This window comes from Botryllus schlosseri, chromosome 9 (genome assembly GCF_051294905.1).
Source record: "Botryllus schlosseri isolate E-star chromosome 9, Bs_hap1, whole genome shotgun sequence".
Lineage (NCBI taxonomy): Eukaryota > Metazoa > Chordata > Ascidiacea > Stolidobranchia > Styelidae > Botryllus > Botryllus schlosseri.
In genome coordinates this window covers 83074-101780 of record NC_137244.1, presented here as the reverse complement: position 1 = coordinate 101780, position 18707 = coordinate 83074, and the positions used below count along the sequence as shown (strand labels likewise).

The 18707-nt window shown below is 39.3% G+C and overlaps 1 protein-coding gene across 2 annotated transcripts in view; it reads left to right on the top strand.

The window, feature by feature from the left end:
• Positions 1-18707, top strand: part of LOC145446992 (uncharacterized) — an 81475-nt gene that overhangs the window by 9990 nt on the left and 52778 nt on the right. Inside the window, exons 5-9 of one of the 2 annotated variants that reach the window (XM_080325410.1) lie at positions 959-1063; positions 3965-4066; positions 5921-6070; positions 11669-11767; positions 13689-13790. In XM_080325410.1, coding sequence (XP_080181536.1) covers positions 959-1063; positions 3965-4066; positions 5921-6070; positions 11669-11767; positions 13689-13790 — 558 coding nt within the window. The remainder of the gene's footprint in view (positions 1-958; positions 1064-3964; positions 4067-5920; positions 6071-11668; positions 11768-13688; positions 13791-18707) is intronic. The other variant, XM_080325411.1, reaches the window with a different exon arrangement.

The window sequence follows — 18707 nt, the reverse complement described above, 5'->3', positions numbered from 1 at the left end:
AATAAATGCAATAGTAAAGAAGCTCCTGATAACTACCAATTACAAAAGTTTGGTTCGCAGTTAAATTTTCACTTGCTCAAAACTGTTCGACTGTATTTGATGAACATTAGGCTTAGGAAAGGTTCTGGCCCCAGCAAATTAAATTAAGATAGGAAGTAAGATTGGGATGACATCTCTACAAATGTGTGATCTAACGTGATGGAGTCTTGGTTGAAAACTTGAATTTTTCTGCTGCAGCAAGCCTCAGTACTGAAAAGAGATTTAAAAAAACACTGACCGTGGTGTAGGAAATGGTTCAGCACAGGTTACAGAAGAGTTTATTTGCTTTTCGTCCGTTTATGATGTAGTAAGATTTTGTTCAAAAGCTTATATTGTAATTCACAAGGTTTTCTGTTGGAGCTGAAGTTGGCCTATGGGAAACAGTTTCGTATGACTGAATTATTTAACGAGGTACGCATAGAACACCCATGTTAATGGGCTAATTATTTTATTTTGTTATCATCAGGCTTCGATAACAATGCAATTGAAATTGTAATTAGTAAAATTTGATCAAATTATAAAATCACACAGAATAGAAATGCTTCAAAGACAATTAAAATAACATGAAAAAATATAAATATGCATGCAGCTCAATTACAAATTACAGTTGATCCTACTGTGACCGCCTCGCTCGCAAAAATGAAATCAAAATTGAATAAAATTAGCCACCATTCGCTGAAATAAAATCGTAATATCAATTATAGGGTGCAGTGTACTCCTAGAATTGATTGAAGCCGCTTGAATGGATTTGTAAGTGATCGTGGCTCTAAACCTAGGGTCCATTTCCTTTGTTATGGGGATCGCGATGATGTTGAACATATTCAGCTTCCAAAATTGACCTGAATAATTCTGTGCAAAGCTCTGTTAGTTTGACATGATATTGGCGGACATTGTATTCCTATTTCATTCATCATTCCAGGTGAAGGAAGTGGATTTGCGTAGCAACAATTTCTCAGCAACAGCACTACGTTCACTTCTCGGACATCGTCGGATTGAATCGCTTTCTGGAAAATTGGATTGGGAAGTGAGATCGATTCTATGATTTAGTTGTGTACTAACAAGCCACTATAATTTCATGTGGGTATGTGGAGACTTGTGACGTGACAATCGCACGTGATTGGTGACGCCATGGTCGTGATAGAAAGCTTTATACCAGGGGTTCTCAACCTCCCATGTATAACGGGCCGCATTTAGCCAGCAAAAGACGCCGCGGGCCGCAGATCATTATTACCATGTATTTGTTGACTACTGTTAAATTTAAGCTACTGTAGCCTATTTGCTAGTCGTATACGGGCGTTTAGTATATTGTTATGCATTTTATGGCAATAATGGACAGCTTTCGTAAGTTCGCAGTTGCTGTTTTTTGTGAGAATATGTATCTCCCAGCGGCGCATTATGGTAACTTTTTCGCTACTGAGAGGCCAATATCACATTGAGCTCTCAGTGATAAGAGAAGTCTGGCGTTTCAGGGTCAGCAATAGTTACTGAAGTCAGCTTTTTCAAGTCGATGTTTTCCGCTGGTCAATATTCCCTATAATTTTTCACGAGTCTGCGCGCACTCACCAACTCACTGCACGGTCTGTTGCACAGCAGTGCATAACGACTAAATACAAGAAGGTCATCACTTCGGATTTTTTGTGCGCAGCTTAGATTTTCTGTGCGCAGTGACTGTGTCAGCACTGCGCAATTGCGCACTTGCGAAGCTTAGAGGAAACCCCTCCCCACATCTACCTTGCCAACATTTCCTCTGGAAATATGTCCACTCTGATAAAATGCACCCAGATAATTAGCTATGCAACGTCTGTGGAATCGATGGATTCGTCCAATGCTAGGCTAATGTGGTCTACGCGGCGACGTGCAATAAGTGATCGACTGACATTGCTGCTACTCTTTTGATCACGGTTGCATCAGACAACCGTAGCTTCGAAATTTGTCATGTGATGGTATCATTGATGCTAAGTTGCGGAAACAGCGAATATTCGCACAGTATGTTATAGTTTTTTTGAAATTACGCCTTCTCTAGCAGATTACCTGGGTTAGCGATATTACAATGAGTCTGTAACGTCGTCGGCAATTTTAACAATGCCTCGAAATAAGGATTGTTCGGCTTGAGACATAGCTAGCAACGTTTTTCAAAATTAGGTGATATGCATAACTCCGAAAGAAACATTCGCTATATCATTTTAAGCTTCTACACCTCGTTACGACAATTGTTCTTTGACAAATATGACAAATCGGATTTCCATTTGTATCTGAGAAAGTAAAATCATTTTTTCACGCAGTGTGTTACAAACACAGTTGTCACCGTTTAATTTCCCGTTCCTTTTTCTTGCTTCTGTTCAAACCATTCACAGTGAGTGAAACACTCTTTAAAAGTGTACTGGAAACTCAGCGGAATTCTCTTAAACCAGAGTCCAAAGAAGAATGCCAATTAAAAAATATATAAACTCGAGAATATCTCAAGAAACCATAACACATCGAAGAATGAGTATTCAAACGACAATAGAGACGGTACGATAAGAGAGCTAAGTTGCTAAATTATTATACAAGATAATGTGTCAGTAGTAAATGCGTTCTTAATGAAAGGTGGCGCGGGCCGCGGGTTGAGAACCCCTGCTTTATACATACATTCTCTGTATTAGGCCTGTTCAAAAAACCTTCAGATTTCTTCAGCTATGTTATAAATTTGTTAGGTTCATGAAAACAACGCTGCACGCCAACTTTGGGTCAATTGCATCCAGTAGCAGCGATTTTCTTGCAGTAGAAAATTTCGGATTCATCATTAAAAAATCAAATTTTAAAATTTTTCTGTCAACAAGGTAAAATTGTTGGGCTGTCAGTAGAGACGATTTACACCAAATGTGGCTCAATTCTAGCCACTAGAAGCGAAGTTATTGCGGTAGAAAGAATTTGGATACGAATAAAATAATTTTACGGTACCGGTAGCCAACTCTTTATTTATTTAAATAGCTGATTCGTGGTAACGAAGTGGAATATAGCTTTCAATACTAATACCATTGTAGTAGAATATTTATTGAATTCGAAGAATTTTTTGTTAACTCTTTCAAGAGTTACCGGCACACTGAAGGGAGTTAAACAGATTTGGTTTTTCTTCTAAATCCATTTAAATTCCTTTAGTGTGCCGAAAAGTATTTGAGTTTAAATATTGTACTACAATGGGTGTTGTATTGAAGGCTTTAATTATTTCCTATAAAATCATGGAATTTAATAATTTTATGGGGTTGAAAGAAAAACTTTGGAATTTCTTTTTAATTATAAATTCAAAACTTTTTACAGCAATAATCTTGCTTCCACTGGTTGGACTTGAAGCCAAATTTGGTTTACAGCGTTGTTTCAACCAGTCTAACTAACAATTTATTCACATAGCCAGTGAACTCCTTAATTTTTTTAAACAGTCCTACTCTGCTTTCATCCCGAAGCCGTAGAGTATTTACTCACTGATATGTTGTTTTAATATCCACACTGTGTCAATATTATCGAGCCATGTATTCGAATTTAGTGAAATAGTTAACCAGGTAGCGTAGTGGCAGCAATAAGAGCGCTGATCTAATGTCACGACCTCGTCAACAAAAATACGCTCTCTAGTAAATTGACAATGAATGAAATGAATGCAATGTAGTAAAATTCGATATTGGTTTGATCGGTCAGTCTGGCGGTGATCAAGTTGTGCATCGATATTTCGACAAATTACGTCACCTTTACGTAATCAAATGCTTCGCTACAGAATGTACTGCGTGAGTAACCAGTAAAATTGCTAGCACCGTCAAAATTCAGGAGTGTGCATGTCGACATGAATTAGTGCGCAGCTGAATAAACGAGTGTTTTTCGGTGATATAGGTTCAATCTCAATCTCAATCTCAATCAATAGGCACGATCTCAAGCTTCACACGTGAACAATATTCAGGTTGTCAAGCTGACTCGAAGCGAGTTAGAAGTTGAATTGAAGAACGAAGAAGATGTCATCAAGATAAGTGGTCACTGGGTTAAAGGTCACTTTGACTTCAAGGTTGGATATCAAGATGATTCAATTTCGATTGACGATTCCATACTAATGATTGGACAGAAATTACAGTCATTTTACTGACTCAAGCTGTAAACAACACTTGGTACATGACGCGATGACTTTGCGGTCTAGTATAGACAGTCATCTAGTCTGCGCCCACGTCTGCGTTTTTTTCTCCTCCATGATATCCGTGATTGCTGAGCGCCTAGCATTTTTCCAGTCTTTGGTATGACCCGGCCAGGAATCGAACCCACGACCTACCGCTCGAGAAGCCAGACGCATAACCATCACACTAACCCGCTCGGACGAGGACGAGATGCTTTTGTTGACATCAGTAAGCTAACAACTTGTGATGATTTTATAAGTAACGAGTTTTTGGCCTGTTGAATTTTAAAAAAAAAATTGTCGGCACTGTACTTTGATTTTCAAGTACATTCCGGATTTTAGATTACATCCATTAAAAATCGAAGGATTGCGTTTTTTTTGCATCGCAATTTTCAACAGACAGGCAATACGTTTTAAATATTCTGAACTGTTCATCGAAAAATTCGTTGGTGGTGATGGGGGCGGTTCAAGGTATATTTTGGAAATAGTTTTGCTTTGATTTAGGTAAAACACCATTGTGGCAGTAAGCGGTACTTGGCACCATCCTTAACGTGCCCTACCACTAGGGAGGTAGGGATTAGGGGAGGGGGGCTTAGCTACCTGGCTTTTTGCCCCAGGACAATAACTACCGATTATTCACGCCTATACCGATGGTTCATGACTTCATATAGGCTAACCCTTCCCCTTGCTATGGTGAATTCGATGACAGGTCGTATAGTATGGTTATCTGTTAGCAGGGACTTGGGCGTTAATGATACTTTATTCCGCTCAGCGGTCAGAAGTAGATTCATCCTGGCACGGTCATACTTGGGGCAGCGAAGGAGAAAATGTTCCACGTTTTCTTCGATCCCGCGCAAATCAAAAAGGCCATTTTCGTGACATTTCATTCTGCGGAGATGGCCGTTCAGCCTAGAAGGGCCAGTCTGCAATCTAATTAGAATCCCGGCTTCTCTGCGAGACAAATCCATGATTGGTTTCACGTCCCTGATAACTCCAATAATATTTTTATATTGCGAGTCGTCTTCATGTGCATTCGTGTGAGTGATCCACTTTCCCGAGATTTACCGGCAATGTGAGATTTCATTTCCTTCGCAGTAATTTTTGTTGGAGGGTTTCATTCCGTGTGGGAGGTCTCACGGCTGCCCGCCTTGCGATTTATTTCATCAGCCTTTTCGTTACCGCGGATGCGCTTATCGCCGGGGATCCAGGCCAGAACCAGTTCGATATCTAATGCATGTATATCCGATCCTAGTAGGTGGATATCGGCGATGGTTTCGTTGCCCTATCAGTGAAATTAGTGCCAGTTAGAATCGAATAGTTAATTTGTCTCAATTAAAATAACTGAATGTTTTTCATTTAACTCATATAACCACACGATTGCAATACAATGAAACAAAGTATTACGTACTTCCAATAAGAGACAGAGAGAGAGAGCGAGAGAGAGAGAGAGAGAGGGAGACCGAGATGAGGTACTTTAGACGCTGTTTTTGGGGAGGGTTGCTATGCTTCGAGCAAAATAGATATGGAGGGAGTAATGTATTTCCACGAAAGTTTCGGTCAACATAATTCATTTAGCGGTTTCGTGGTTCATGCGTGCAAATTCAATCGACTGGTTTTGCAAGATATGTTTTGATAACGCGATCTCATCGCGTTGTCCGCAGTAGTCATGATTCATTCATCATGCTAGGACGTCTATATTATGTCTTGTTGTTGGTAGATTGTGACGTAGCTGACAACACTTTATTTTCACAGGATTCCGCTTTATCTCTCAAAAAAGTTATGTCTCTGGGAGTGCTGAAATATATTATTGACCTTCTCGGTGTAACATCTGTCAAAATGATTGAAAAACTGGTCGTCCGAGTGGATGGTTTGATGGAGTTATCGGAGTATAGAGTAGAAAAGGTTGGTTACAGGTATTTTTCCTATACAATTTATATAGTTTTAAGTTTGCCGTAAACGTCAACGTTGAGTCATGGTTGACCGATCCCACTATTTGATTTTCTTTTTTTTTAATCTGTACTCTATCTGCCAGGTGGTAATCAAGCAATCAATATCCGAATATCAAACAAAATAAGTAACGGAAGGCATTTTTGTGCGCGCTTGAATTTATAATAATCCTGGGTGTTAAGTGTACAGGTACCAAATTTGATTTGTGGATTCAAGGCATCTGTTGCAATATAAGTAGTGGAGATATGGTGTTTTAGTAATGCCTTAGTTTTGATAGGAATATTTAATACGAAAGGCGGACAAGATTTTTAATTCGATACTTATAGTAACGAGAAAATGTGTAGTGCAGTAAGGCGCAGGTATCATTTCAAAACTTCTATTCCCAATGTCTACTGAATTTGCGTCTCAAATATTGCGAGTCGAGTGCCGATTGCACGCACAAGTGGTCTAAGTCAGTGAATCCCAACCACGGCCCCCAGCTAGCCTTCTTGCGGCCCCCTAAAATATTAGGAAATCGACGTATGACAAAAAATAAATTTTATTAAATGCATCTGCTTGGCTTGGAGTTTTTAATTTGGATTTAGGATTGAAGGACAGTCGTGAATAGACTGCTAACGTTACGTACTGTTGTTTCAATGTAATGTGCCCAGCTTTGCAGTTGAACGAGCAATAGCTATAGATACAGGTATAGACAGGACAATAACTGCGGTACGCCAGACCCCCCATTGGTGGGGGGAGGGGTGAGCTCGAAGGGGTCCCAAAATTGTTTCGTGAATTAGCATAAATTATAGAGTATCTTTTGAAAATTCATAATTATTTTTCAAAAATTTTTCGCTCTGGGCGTGATTTCATGCTGTAAATTATCTTGACTTTGGGTACTCATCCCATATTTGCGATTCCCGATCATATGGACCGATTTGACCATGAATAATCAAAAATTTTCGCGCTTCGTACTGGCTCGCTTAACAATGCAACTCATTTCGTGGCAAAAGCGAGCAAAGCGATAGGGGTCGGTTTATCACCCTATGGGAGCCAAAGACCCCAGATTTTTTGTTGGGGGCGGGGCTGAGGAAGTGATGTTTCGTTCCTGTCAATGGGTATACGCCCGAATATATTTAATTATTATTGAGGATCTTACCCAGTCGAGCACACGCCCCTCGGCTCTACCTTTAAGCACCCGTACCCGTGAGCAGAGAGAGGATAAAATTGATAGCAATATATACGGAATTGCCAGTCATATTAACCGATTCAATCATGAATTACAAAAAATTTTCGCGCTTGGTGCGTTTAGGCGGTAAAACTGACTCACAATAAACGGCCTAGAAAGCACCATATTCGGAGGTCCTTTTTCTCACTACCGAAGCGTCCGATTGATTTGGTAAGTATGGGTTTATCGAAAGCTAGCGCCGCACTGATTCCAAAAATAGGAATTGAAATCTCGCCAGGGCAATAAAACTTGTCCGAAATAGTCACCAAAGGTCGATTGTCTGAACAATGTGAGCGCAGCAACACGATGACTATACAATGGCCAATGTCGTCGAGCGATTGATCGGAACAATGCCAATTTTCACATTTTGATGACTATTTTTCGTCCGTTTCATTGCCCTGGTATGCGTGCGGCCCCGACCGTCATCGGAAATTGTAAATTTGGCCCAGACACCAAAAAAAAAGGTTGGGAACCACTGGTCTTAGAAGTCAGACTTGCTAATCAAGTCGAAGTCGAAGTATTGGTTTAAATTTTTAACCAATTACATGTACAATTAGCTCTTTCAAAGACTTGTTAAAACTCTTTCAAGTGAAAGTAGAATATGGAAGGCCTGAAAAGTACTCAAGAATAAGTAGTTTTGAAAAGTATTTCAAGTCGATGGTTCGCAAATAATTTATCGGTTGTGCATACTTTTCGAAATAACTCAAAGTTATTAGTAGCGTCACTAGTAGGAACAATATTGCAAAATATATTCAACAGTTACGTTGATGGCGATTTCGATTTCATATAACGATTTCACACATCAAAGTGATACAAACGTATCATAAAACTACTTTCTACATTTCAAAATCCCATGAAGGACGGATGGATATGAATAAAATGATAACCTTTCCACCGTAAATGCTATTTTATTCAAATCCGAATTTTTCACCGACAAAAAGTCCGCTTCCACCGGTTGGAAATGAGCCAACTTTGCTGAACAACATTTCTGTACAAAACCTAACAATATGATGGGGTGAACAGAAAATTTTGATTTTTTCATATCTTTTATGTAATAAATACAAAATTATCTTCTCTTGTAGCAATGCAGCTACTGGTTGGAATTGCACCAAATTTGGTGTGCAGCCTATAATTAGGTAACCCAACAATTTTATCAAGTAACAGGTACGATTAAACACCCCTAATGTGCAATCACAAGTAAAATCAACTGCTTAGAAGTCGTGTATAACTACTTCAAGTGGAAGTAGCAAGCGACAGGCCGGAAAAGTACTCAAGTAAATAGTTTCGGAGGAGGGACCGCAAATATTCGGTGGATTATCGGTTGTGGCTACTTTTTAAATAGCAAGGGGTGGCTTCGCAACTTATGCATATTGATTAGTAGCGTCGGAAGTAGGAACAATCGTTAAAAATGGATTCAACAGTTACGTTAATGACGATTTCTTATGAAGATTCCACGCATCAAAGTCATACAAGCGTATCATAAAATAACTTTACCTTTTTAAAATCCAATCAGTGTTGGGCTCAAGTCACTATGTTCGAGTCACGAGTCATTGCACATTTTGACTCGTGTCAAGTCAAGTCATTTGATTTTTCGAGGTGACTATAGTCAAGTCAAGTCACGATTCAAGTCACAATCCAAGTCAAGTTGATTTTTGGCAGTACGAGGCATATATTACGTCATTGCGTTCTGATAGCTGTTTGAAAGTTGCCATATATTTTTAATGGAGGGACGAATATGCTATACAGTTAAATAAACATGCAAAAAGGTGTCATACCGCACACGCATGCGTAGAACGGCTAAACTACCTATAAAAAACTGTATAGCCTCAGGCTATATATCAGCCAAAATAGAGCGTCCTCGGAGGAAATTTTCAGAAACCTCAAAAAGGAAGACGTATGGTAATTCTATGTTAGGATAAGTTTTCATCATTTTATAAGTGGAATTGTCATATTAACCACCTACTATTCCGAAGTACTCAAATAAATTCTGCTTACTTGCATTACTTACTCAAGCCGTTCTGTTGTGCAAAAGTACAATTTTTAGGCTTGACAAACTGTTTTTTTGACGAACAAAGATCTCACAGCAGGTCATGCTCATATCGAATGAATGACCGAGGACGACATGAGCCTTCTTCATAGCCAATTCTCTATTTATGCGCAGTATAAAATTAACAACGCTAAGATTTACTTATTACCAAGTGAAATATTTAGGGAATAAATACCGTAATTTGGGCTTTTTTCAGGGGTATACAAACCTATTTTATGCAGACAAAACGATTTCCTCTATAACCTACAAATTTCAAATTAGTGCGTGTGGTTTCGTGCGTGTAACTGTTTATTTACAAATTGCGCTGCCACTATAGTACCGTATGTCCATATACTTCATAGTTTGTTATTGATGCAATTGGTACACTGCGAATTTCATGGTCTGTGATTTTGGTTGTTGCGTCATACTTTGCCTTTTTGGTTTTACTTTTAAATATGTTTAGATACCTTTAGTGTGCCGTTAACTCTTGAAAAGAGGCACCCGAAAAGTCTTCGAGTTTAATAAATATTCTGCTACAATTGATGTTGTATTGAAAGCTATATTCAAGTTCTGTACCACGAACCAGCTATTCAAAAATTAATTTGGAGAGTTGACTAAAAAAAGTAATATTGTTAGCGATAACAATAAAAGTAACAATATACGGCTTCATCGAACGTCAGGGTTTCAGTTGATCAATGCTGATTATGTTTTCTCGCGCGACAAAATTTCATCCAAGCGATCAGTTTTGTAAGACAAAGGTGTCTGATGTATCAGATGTGAATGCTAGTGTGTGTAATAACGGACTGTGCTAATTCGTTTTCTCTTGTGCTGCTGGTACTGATATTCGGTATCTACATCAGAGGTGGACAGTAACGAAGTACTGTACCAACTAATCAAGACTATTCAACATATTTTATGACTATTAGGGCGATTTTTGACATTGCAAAAAAGGTCAATAGTTTGTTAAAATTGTAGCGTCAGGTATAAAAATTGTCAAAGTTGTTTACGATTCAAAATTCTTTGCAATGCGTTTGTATCGTAGATGTTTGCACTGTCGGTGAACTTATCATTTTACATCTTGTAGCCTAGTTTGTAGGCCTACCATTGTAGACGGCCCATTGTCTGTTCATTGTCAATCATAAGCGGTCAAATGAAACAAATAGGTTGACATGGTGTTATGCTCAACGTACCGCAATATCCTAACGGAAGAAAGACTGCATGGGCCTTGGTTCTTATATCAAGAAGGACACAAAATAAAAATTGCGATATAGACAACATTTTTAGAATGAAGCAACACGCTCTCTCACCAACAGTGTACGCACAACTTCAGTGTTGCCAACTGCTGCTGGTGAAAGTTCTTTCTCCGTTCTTGACAAGCTACTCAGTATGGACAGATATTTTATACCCGGGAATGTAGGAAAGTATCTTTGAATGTACTACAACACATTTCATTTATTTCTATCATAACGCGTGATGTAACTAGAAATTCTTCCTAGGTCCAGATTCCGTTAAAATGTAGTTTTTTCCTGTAAAAATTTGTCAGTTTTTTAGTCAATTTTTTTTCAGTTCAAACTACTTCGTAAGGAAAACAGTTCCAACCAAAAATGAAGATAAGTAGTACAATTAAGACAATATGTGCGAAAACACCTAATTTGCATACATAGTGGCAATATTTTTTCGAAATTAAGTTATTTAAGTTGAAAAATGTCAAAATTTTGATTTTTCAGTTAAAAATCAGGTAAAAAAATGCGCGCTAGTCATAATTAATTCCGATACCATTCCGAAAGCAATTCGTTCAATTTGATTGCAATCTCGCTAGCTCCACGATGAGCCGTGTGTATAAGTTGGTCGTTCGTCCATCGGAATATGGAATGATTTTGATTTTGATATATATGAATTTATCGGATGCAGGAACGATATCGAATGCGCGAAAACGATAATCACCTCGAGAAGTGTGACTTGTCGCCATGCAAGAAAAAATATACGTTTCGTGACGAGCTTGACATATTTGAATCACGAATAGGACTATTATAGTATCTGCGATAATGGACTACATATCGACTATAGGGCGCTATATAATTATGTATATTTGGACATGACTCATATTCTGGGAGTACAAACTTCAAACCGACAGCGAATGGGATATTACCGATAGCATGATCTAAGGATATCGCTTTGTAATGTAGGCTATGTCGAGGATCCACCGACAGTAACCTAAATAGATTAAGGCACAAGTGATTTAATTTTTGTCACTTTATTTCATATTAATTTTCACACTTAGTTCTCTTCAACGTTTCGTAAAATTTTTCAATGGTTCCAGGTGAAGGTAGTGGATTGGCGGAAAGTCCCAGCAACAGCGCTACATTCATTTTTCGGGCATCGTCGGATTGAATCGCTATCTGGAAAATTGGATTGGGAAGTGAGATCGATTCTATGATTTAGCTGTGTACTAACAAGTCACTATAATTTTATGTGGGTATGCGGATACTTGTGACGTGACAATCGCACGTCGTTGGTGACGCAATAGTCGTGATAGAACGCAATATACATACATTCTCTGCATCAGGGCTTTTCAAAAAACCTTTAGATTTCTTCGGCTATGTTATAAAATTGTTAGGTTGACAACCAACCATAACGTTGCACGCAAACTTTGGGTCAATTGCAACCAATAGAAGCGATTTTCTTGTAGTAGAAAATTTTGGATTGATCATTAAAAAATCAAATTTTAAAATTTTTCTGTCAACATCGTAAAATTGTTGGGATGTCAGTAGAGACGATGCACATCAAATGTGGCTCAATTCCAACCACTAGAAACGAAGTTATTGCGGTAGAAAAAAATTTGAATTCGAATAAATTAATTTTATGGTAGCTTGCTCTTTAATTATTTATTCAAATAACTGATTCGTGGTACAGAACTTGACTATAGATTTCAATACAAAATCCATTGTAGTAGAATATTTATTAAACTCGAAAAAATTTTTGGTTGCCTCTTTCAAGAGTTAACGGCACACTGAAGGGAGTTAAACAGATTAGGTTTTGCGTCTAAATCCATTTAAATCCATTTAGAGTGCCGGAAAGTATTTGAGTTTAAATATTGTACTGCAATGGATGTTGTATTGAAAGTTATAATTATTTCCTATAAAATCATGGAATTGGAAATTTTACTACGGCAATAACTTCGCTCCTAGCGGTTGGAATTGAGCCAAATTTTGTATGCATCATCAATACTGATTGCCTAACAATTTTATTGGGTTGAAAGAAAAACTTTGAATTTTTTTTAATTATAAATTCAAAACTTTTTACAGCAAGAATCTTGTTTCTACAAGTTTGTCCTGAAGCCAAATTTGGTTTACAGCGTTGTTTCAACCAACTTAGCAATTTTATCACATAGCCAGTGAATTCTGAAGAATATTTTCTAACAATCCCACTCTGCTTCCATCCCTATGCCGTACAGTATTTACCCACTGATATGATGTTTTAATATCCGCACTATGTCACTAATATCGAGCTATGTAATAGAATTTGGTGAAACGGGGGATCACATAGCGTAGTGACAACAATAAGAGCGCTGACCTCGTGAACAATAATCCGCTTTTTACTGAATTGAGAATGAATGAAATGATTGCAATGTAATGAAATTTGGTATTGGTGTGATCGATACCCGTCCGTCTGGCGGCGATCAAGTTGTGCATCAATATTTTGACAAATTGTGTCCCATTTACACAATCAAACGCCGCGTGCCGCTAAAAATTGCACTGCGTGAGTAACAAGTAACATTGCTAGCATCGTCACAATTCTGGAGAGTGCATGTAGACATTGTCAGTACGCAACAGGTAAATACAAGCCCTTATCAACAAAGTGTGCATCGAATAAGTTTTTACTTAACATAACAGCGTTTTGGAATGCAATGTTTTGCTTCCCTTGTAATATAGGAGTCAATATGATGTCCATGGAATATTTATGAGTTACATGCTCACACTAGTAAACTTTCTAATTTCGCGTGTGGATCACAAGAGATATTTATTCTTACGATTTGCTTCAAAGAGCAACTAGATTGACCAAAATGTATTCGTCTCAGTAGTAGAGTTTGTTCTCCTGATCTCACCAATATACTTCTTACCTCATATAAACGAGTGTTGGCGGAGATATCGAGTCGGAAATGTCCTGACACGGCGCAACTGACAATAACCCGTTAAAATCAGTGACCTGTGTCGATGACGTATAACACATCATGATCTGTGATGCTTCTTTCGTCACTGTATCTGCGATATGACATCACGATATTTGGTGAATTATCGATAAAATGCACGATCTCGAGTTCACATCGGAACAATATTCAGGTTGTCAAGCTGACTGTAGATGGATGGGTTGTTGAATTGAAGAACGAAGAAGATGTCATCAAGATAAGTGGCGGGAACATCACAGGTCATTTCAACATCAAGGTTGGATATCAAGATGAATCAAGTTTGATAACGAGTCCATACTTCTGATTGGATTGAACGTTCGCTCATTTGATTGACTTCACGCAACACTAGGCACGTGAAGCGATCACCTCGCAGTGTCGTATCGCCAAGCTGTAGCTCATGACGTAATTATGAGCGTTTCGAAGATGCGATAATTTTGTAGGGAATAGTAACCTTCCAGCTTGTGATAATTTCATAAGTCACTTTTTAGCCTGCTGAACCTAAAGATTTTTTGTTGCACTGTATTTAATTTTCAATTCCCTTCAGAATTTTCGATCACCCAGCAAACACATTACAGCAAGCGGATATCCGTCGGATAACTTGTCATATGGCCCAGATTCATCCTAGTGTCATCCGGTCGCACCGAGAATGTCGAATCTTGGTGTTATCCAGTGCACGTCCATTGATCATCCCATCAAGTCATTTCCTGGCCACTGTAGGGACAAAGTCTGGTTGAGACTGATATCCATGGACTATCCACTTAGCAACCCTCTGAACACTACCTAGCTATATCTAGCTCCTGAAACTCCATATCCCCTTATACCACAGGTTAGGCAACGCAGAAATATACTTACACAAGATTGATTTTCAGGCAAAAGCTTATATTATCAAATTGTCAGCAATAAAAAGCAGCAACAAGTTAAATTAACAACTGCTGTAAATCACGTCAAAATCAATTACTCACTTAAGTTAGAGAGATACCATAAGGCAGCAGGTGGACTTGAAAATATCACAAGCAGTCGATCAATCGGGCAAAAAATAAGATGACCACGAAGTATGTACACTGGGAAGAATACCACACATGGGCTAGTGTTGAAAAATTAAAGAAAGTTCGAAGCAATTACCTTGAATTTCGTCAATGAGAATAAAAACAAGACACACCGCATTACACATACACAACTATATCAGAAATACCTGAGGTTGGCAAGTTTTGAAAATCATTATAAGCAATAATAAAAACTGCAGAAAATTGAAGCACAGCATTGAGGTAAAGCAACAACTGTCAATCAATCAAGGTAAAGAAGCACGTACACTCCACACTGAGAGGATTACAGAATACGAAACATGGGCAAGTGTTGAAAAATTATGATAGGTCGAAGCAATTACCTGGCGAAGCAATTAGAAGACACGCACCGCATTACACATGCAAAATTGCACATACACAAATGTATCAGAAATACAGAGGTTGACAAGTTGTGAAAATCATTATGCAAGAAGACATAGCAATACTTTTAAAATTGCAGTGAAGTAAAAGAAGTCAAGCATCGAGTCAAAGCAATAACTGTCAAATCAAGTTGAATAATGTGGCGAGATAGCGCAGTGGTATAATCCGCGGCTGCAACACCAATGGGTGCGGGTTCGAGTCCGACCGAGGTCGACTTCCGATTTCCAATACCTAAGTGTTGGAGGTTTACCTTGGCTCCTCCTCGCCACCTCATCCGCGTCAGCGGTGTCTTAAAAAAAGCCTAGAGGTGGGCCGTGCTATAAGTCGGCAGTTACGGAAAAATAAGAAAAATATCGACCTGGTGTAAATGACCATAGTAGTCGACAAACACCATGAATACCCCAAAACAAAGAAACAAACAAGTTGAAAAATTACATTCACAATATGAGAACACATTAGAAATGGGATGGTAACAAAAATTCAAAAAGTGGCAGGTTGAAGTTCTTCAACAACAGTAAAAATAATGCACATTAGGGAAAGACCTGACATTAACATTTAAGATGGAAACTATTCAAGGTGAAGCGGTAATACGAGTAGAGATACAAGAAAAATAGGATGTTTTACTCTGGTCAATCGGTCGTTCCAACATCCTCTATGTGCAGATCTGTCACACATTGTTCAAGATGCAGTATAACAAACAAGGCACTTCAGCTCAAGTTTTGCCTACTTTCACTGCATGTTTTAGTGACTACTTCTACTTACCTTTCCAAGACATAACCAGTTAGATAGCCCCTATAATGTAGTAATAGTGAATGCAATTTAGAAATCGCACTATAATTGGAGTGCCATTATATATTTTTCGCAATGGTACATACTGCAATTTTAAAAGCGGCCTTTACCTATTGCAGTAACCTGCAAGCGTGCGACTCGTTCTACTTTTGGAAAGTACTCAAATAGTCACCATTTCAGATCCACCTTCACTTGAGCAGCAAGGATGACTAACTTTCAACCCCTTTTAGATCGTATATACCAGGGGTTCTCAACCCGCAGACGATTATTTTGCGGCCCGCGACATCTTTCAGTAGGAACGCAATTACAACTGGAACGGTATTGTTATGGATGACTGATGTGTCACATGTGTCGAAGAACAGTTGTTGTAACGAAGCGTAGAGCCTTAAAATGGTACCACGATAGTTTCTTCTGGAGTTGTACTGTCTGATCTGGGATAAAACGTTGCTAGCTAGGTTTCAAGCCCACCAATCCATGTTGCGAGGCATTGTTAAAATTGCCGAATACGTAACAGACGCATTGCTCATAATTGCTTGGAATATCACTAAACCAAAGAATCTGTTAGAGAAGGTGTGACTTCAATAAAACATTAACGTACTGTGCGAATATTCGCTGTTTCCGGATCTTTGCAGCAAGTCCAACATCACCTGACAAATTTCGAAGCTAAATTGTCTGATTCAACAGTCACCAGAAGAGTAACAGCAAAGTCAGTCGATCTTTTATCGCATGTTCTGAAACAAGTTTCTAGCATTGGACGAATCCACCGACTGCACACACCTGGCATAGAAAATTATCCAAGTGCGTTTTATCAGACTGGACATAATTCCAGAGGAAATGCAGACGGGCAAACGTGGGGGGGCGGACCAGTAAAAAACATCAACTTTATAAAGCTGACTTCTGTAACTATTGGTGTAGGGCTCCAGCCATGGAAGGAAAGGAGAAGAGTCGATTGGTTTGCTCAGAAATGTCCCCGAACGCCTGACTTCTTCTGCTATCACTGCGAGCTCAAAGGGCTATTGGCCTCTGTTACGAAACAGTTACCGTAATTTTATACTTGCTCGCTCACGCATTGAAACAGAGAGTTCTGTTCTCTTGTAAAAGGGTTTGAAGCAGGGATATCTAGAACTAGGAGTTCTAGATATCCATGGGTTTAAGGTGCAGACACCGACTTGGCAACGTATGCAATGTACGCTCCATGATCGGATTAACTTGCGCCACTGGAAGTTAGATATTCTCACAAAAAACAGTAACTGCAATGTTTCATAATGCATAAAAATCTACTAAATGCCCGTATAAGACTGGTAATGGGGCTATAGTAGCCTAAATTGAAATAGTAGCTCGCAAATACGTGGTGATAATGTACTGCGGCCCGCAGCCTCTTTCGCTGTTAAAATGTGGCCCGTTATACGAGGGAAGTTGAGATCCCATGGTATATACACGATAGTAGTATATAGGATCGGTCTGGGTGTGCCTGGGGTTCTTATGGGCGGGGTGGTGAGCGGCTGGAAAAACCGGGGGTGGTGAGCGGCTCTTATTTCTTATGGCGGGGGTGGTGAGCGGCTATTGCGTCTTATGGCGCGGGTGGTGAGCGGCTCTTATTTCTTATGGCGGGGGTCGTGAGCGGCTGGAAAACCGGGGGTGGTGAGCGGCTTTTATGTCTTATGGCGGGGGTCGTGAGCGGCTATTGCGTCTTATGGTGGGGCGACATGCGGCTATTGCGTCTTATGGCGGGGGTGGTGAGCGGCTCTTATTTCTTATAGGCGGGGTGGCGAGCGGCTGGAAAACCGGGAGTGGCAAGCGGCTTTTATGTCTTATGGCGGGGTGCGAGCGGCTATTGTGTCTTGTGGTCGCACGGTAACCCTTTTCAGCATAGACAGCGGGCGCACCCGGCTTCGTTGTTGGCATGTCGTACTTCGTGTTGAATATGTATCAAGTAAATAGTCATATGAATGAACCTTTGTTAATGTGTATATCGTCGTGTATTATTACACGGTCTCTACTGATTCACCATGTGTTCTTATGGGCGCGCTCGTGATTCGTACTTTCAGGCATCTCTCGTGTGGTGTTGAATATGTACGAGTCACCAACAATAACCGCACAAACGGAAACGTGGCTTGTTGTGAGGATGAAGCAGTGCGACCTATATTTCGAATGACCTGCGCGCTGAATTGTTTCCGTGCAGTCGTGTGCTACTATCGATTATTACACTAGACCAGTCAGTGCGAAATAGTTTACCAAATCCAGGAATCAGTCGCATGGTGTTACTTTAGTAATTAGTTTACCACAGAGCCGGCGTAGACGGCGATTCGAATATCAACAATAACCGCGTTCACATACTATCACTTCGAAAAAAGGTGTGAAATATTTGTAAAATCCTACGATCGCCCACAAGATAAGACCTAAGACATAACCATTTTTGCGTCTTGTCATTACTTACATCCCAATCGCTACAGTTTAATATGTCGATGGTTTTTACTATCAAGTAATAAGTAATGAATAACAGAACCGGCGCAGACTGTGATTCGAAAACCAACAATTTGGCACTTGCACGCGATCGCTATATGTTTGACACTTCGGAAGAGTGGTTGACTTTAGTTGCGTGATACAAACCATGAGAATATTCAATCAATGTGCAAATTTGTCAACTTGAAATGAAACTCACTATATACAAATCAAGTTGATTCGTATTTGAATGTGTTGATTCGACACAACTCAAATCCTTTGAGAAATCCTTTTAACACGATCTATCGAATCAAACGTAACCTGAATATTACTGACGCTAACATTCGGCCGCGTCGGATTATTCGCACATTCCGCGCTGCTGTTTTCACGTCTATAGAATCAATACCAACTATGACTCTACAAGAATCAAGAATCACAAGTATGTGCATTATACAGTTATTGTCTTTATCAACTTGAAATCAATCCCTTAACAAAAACAC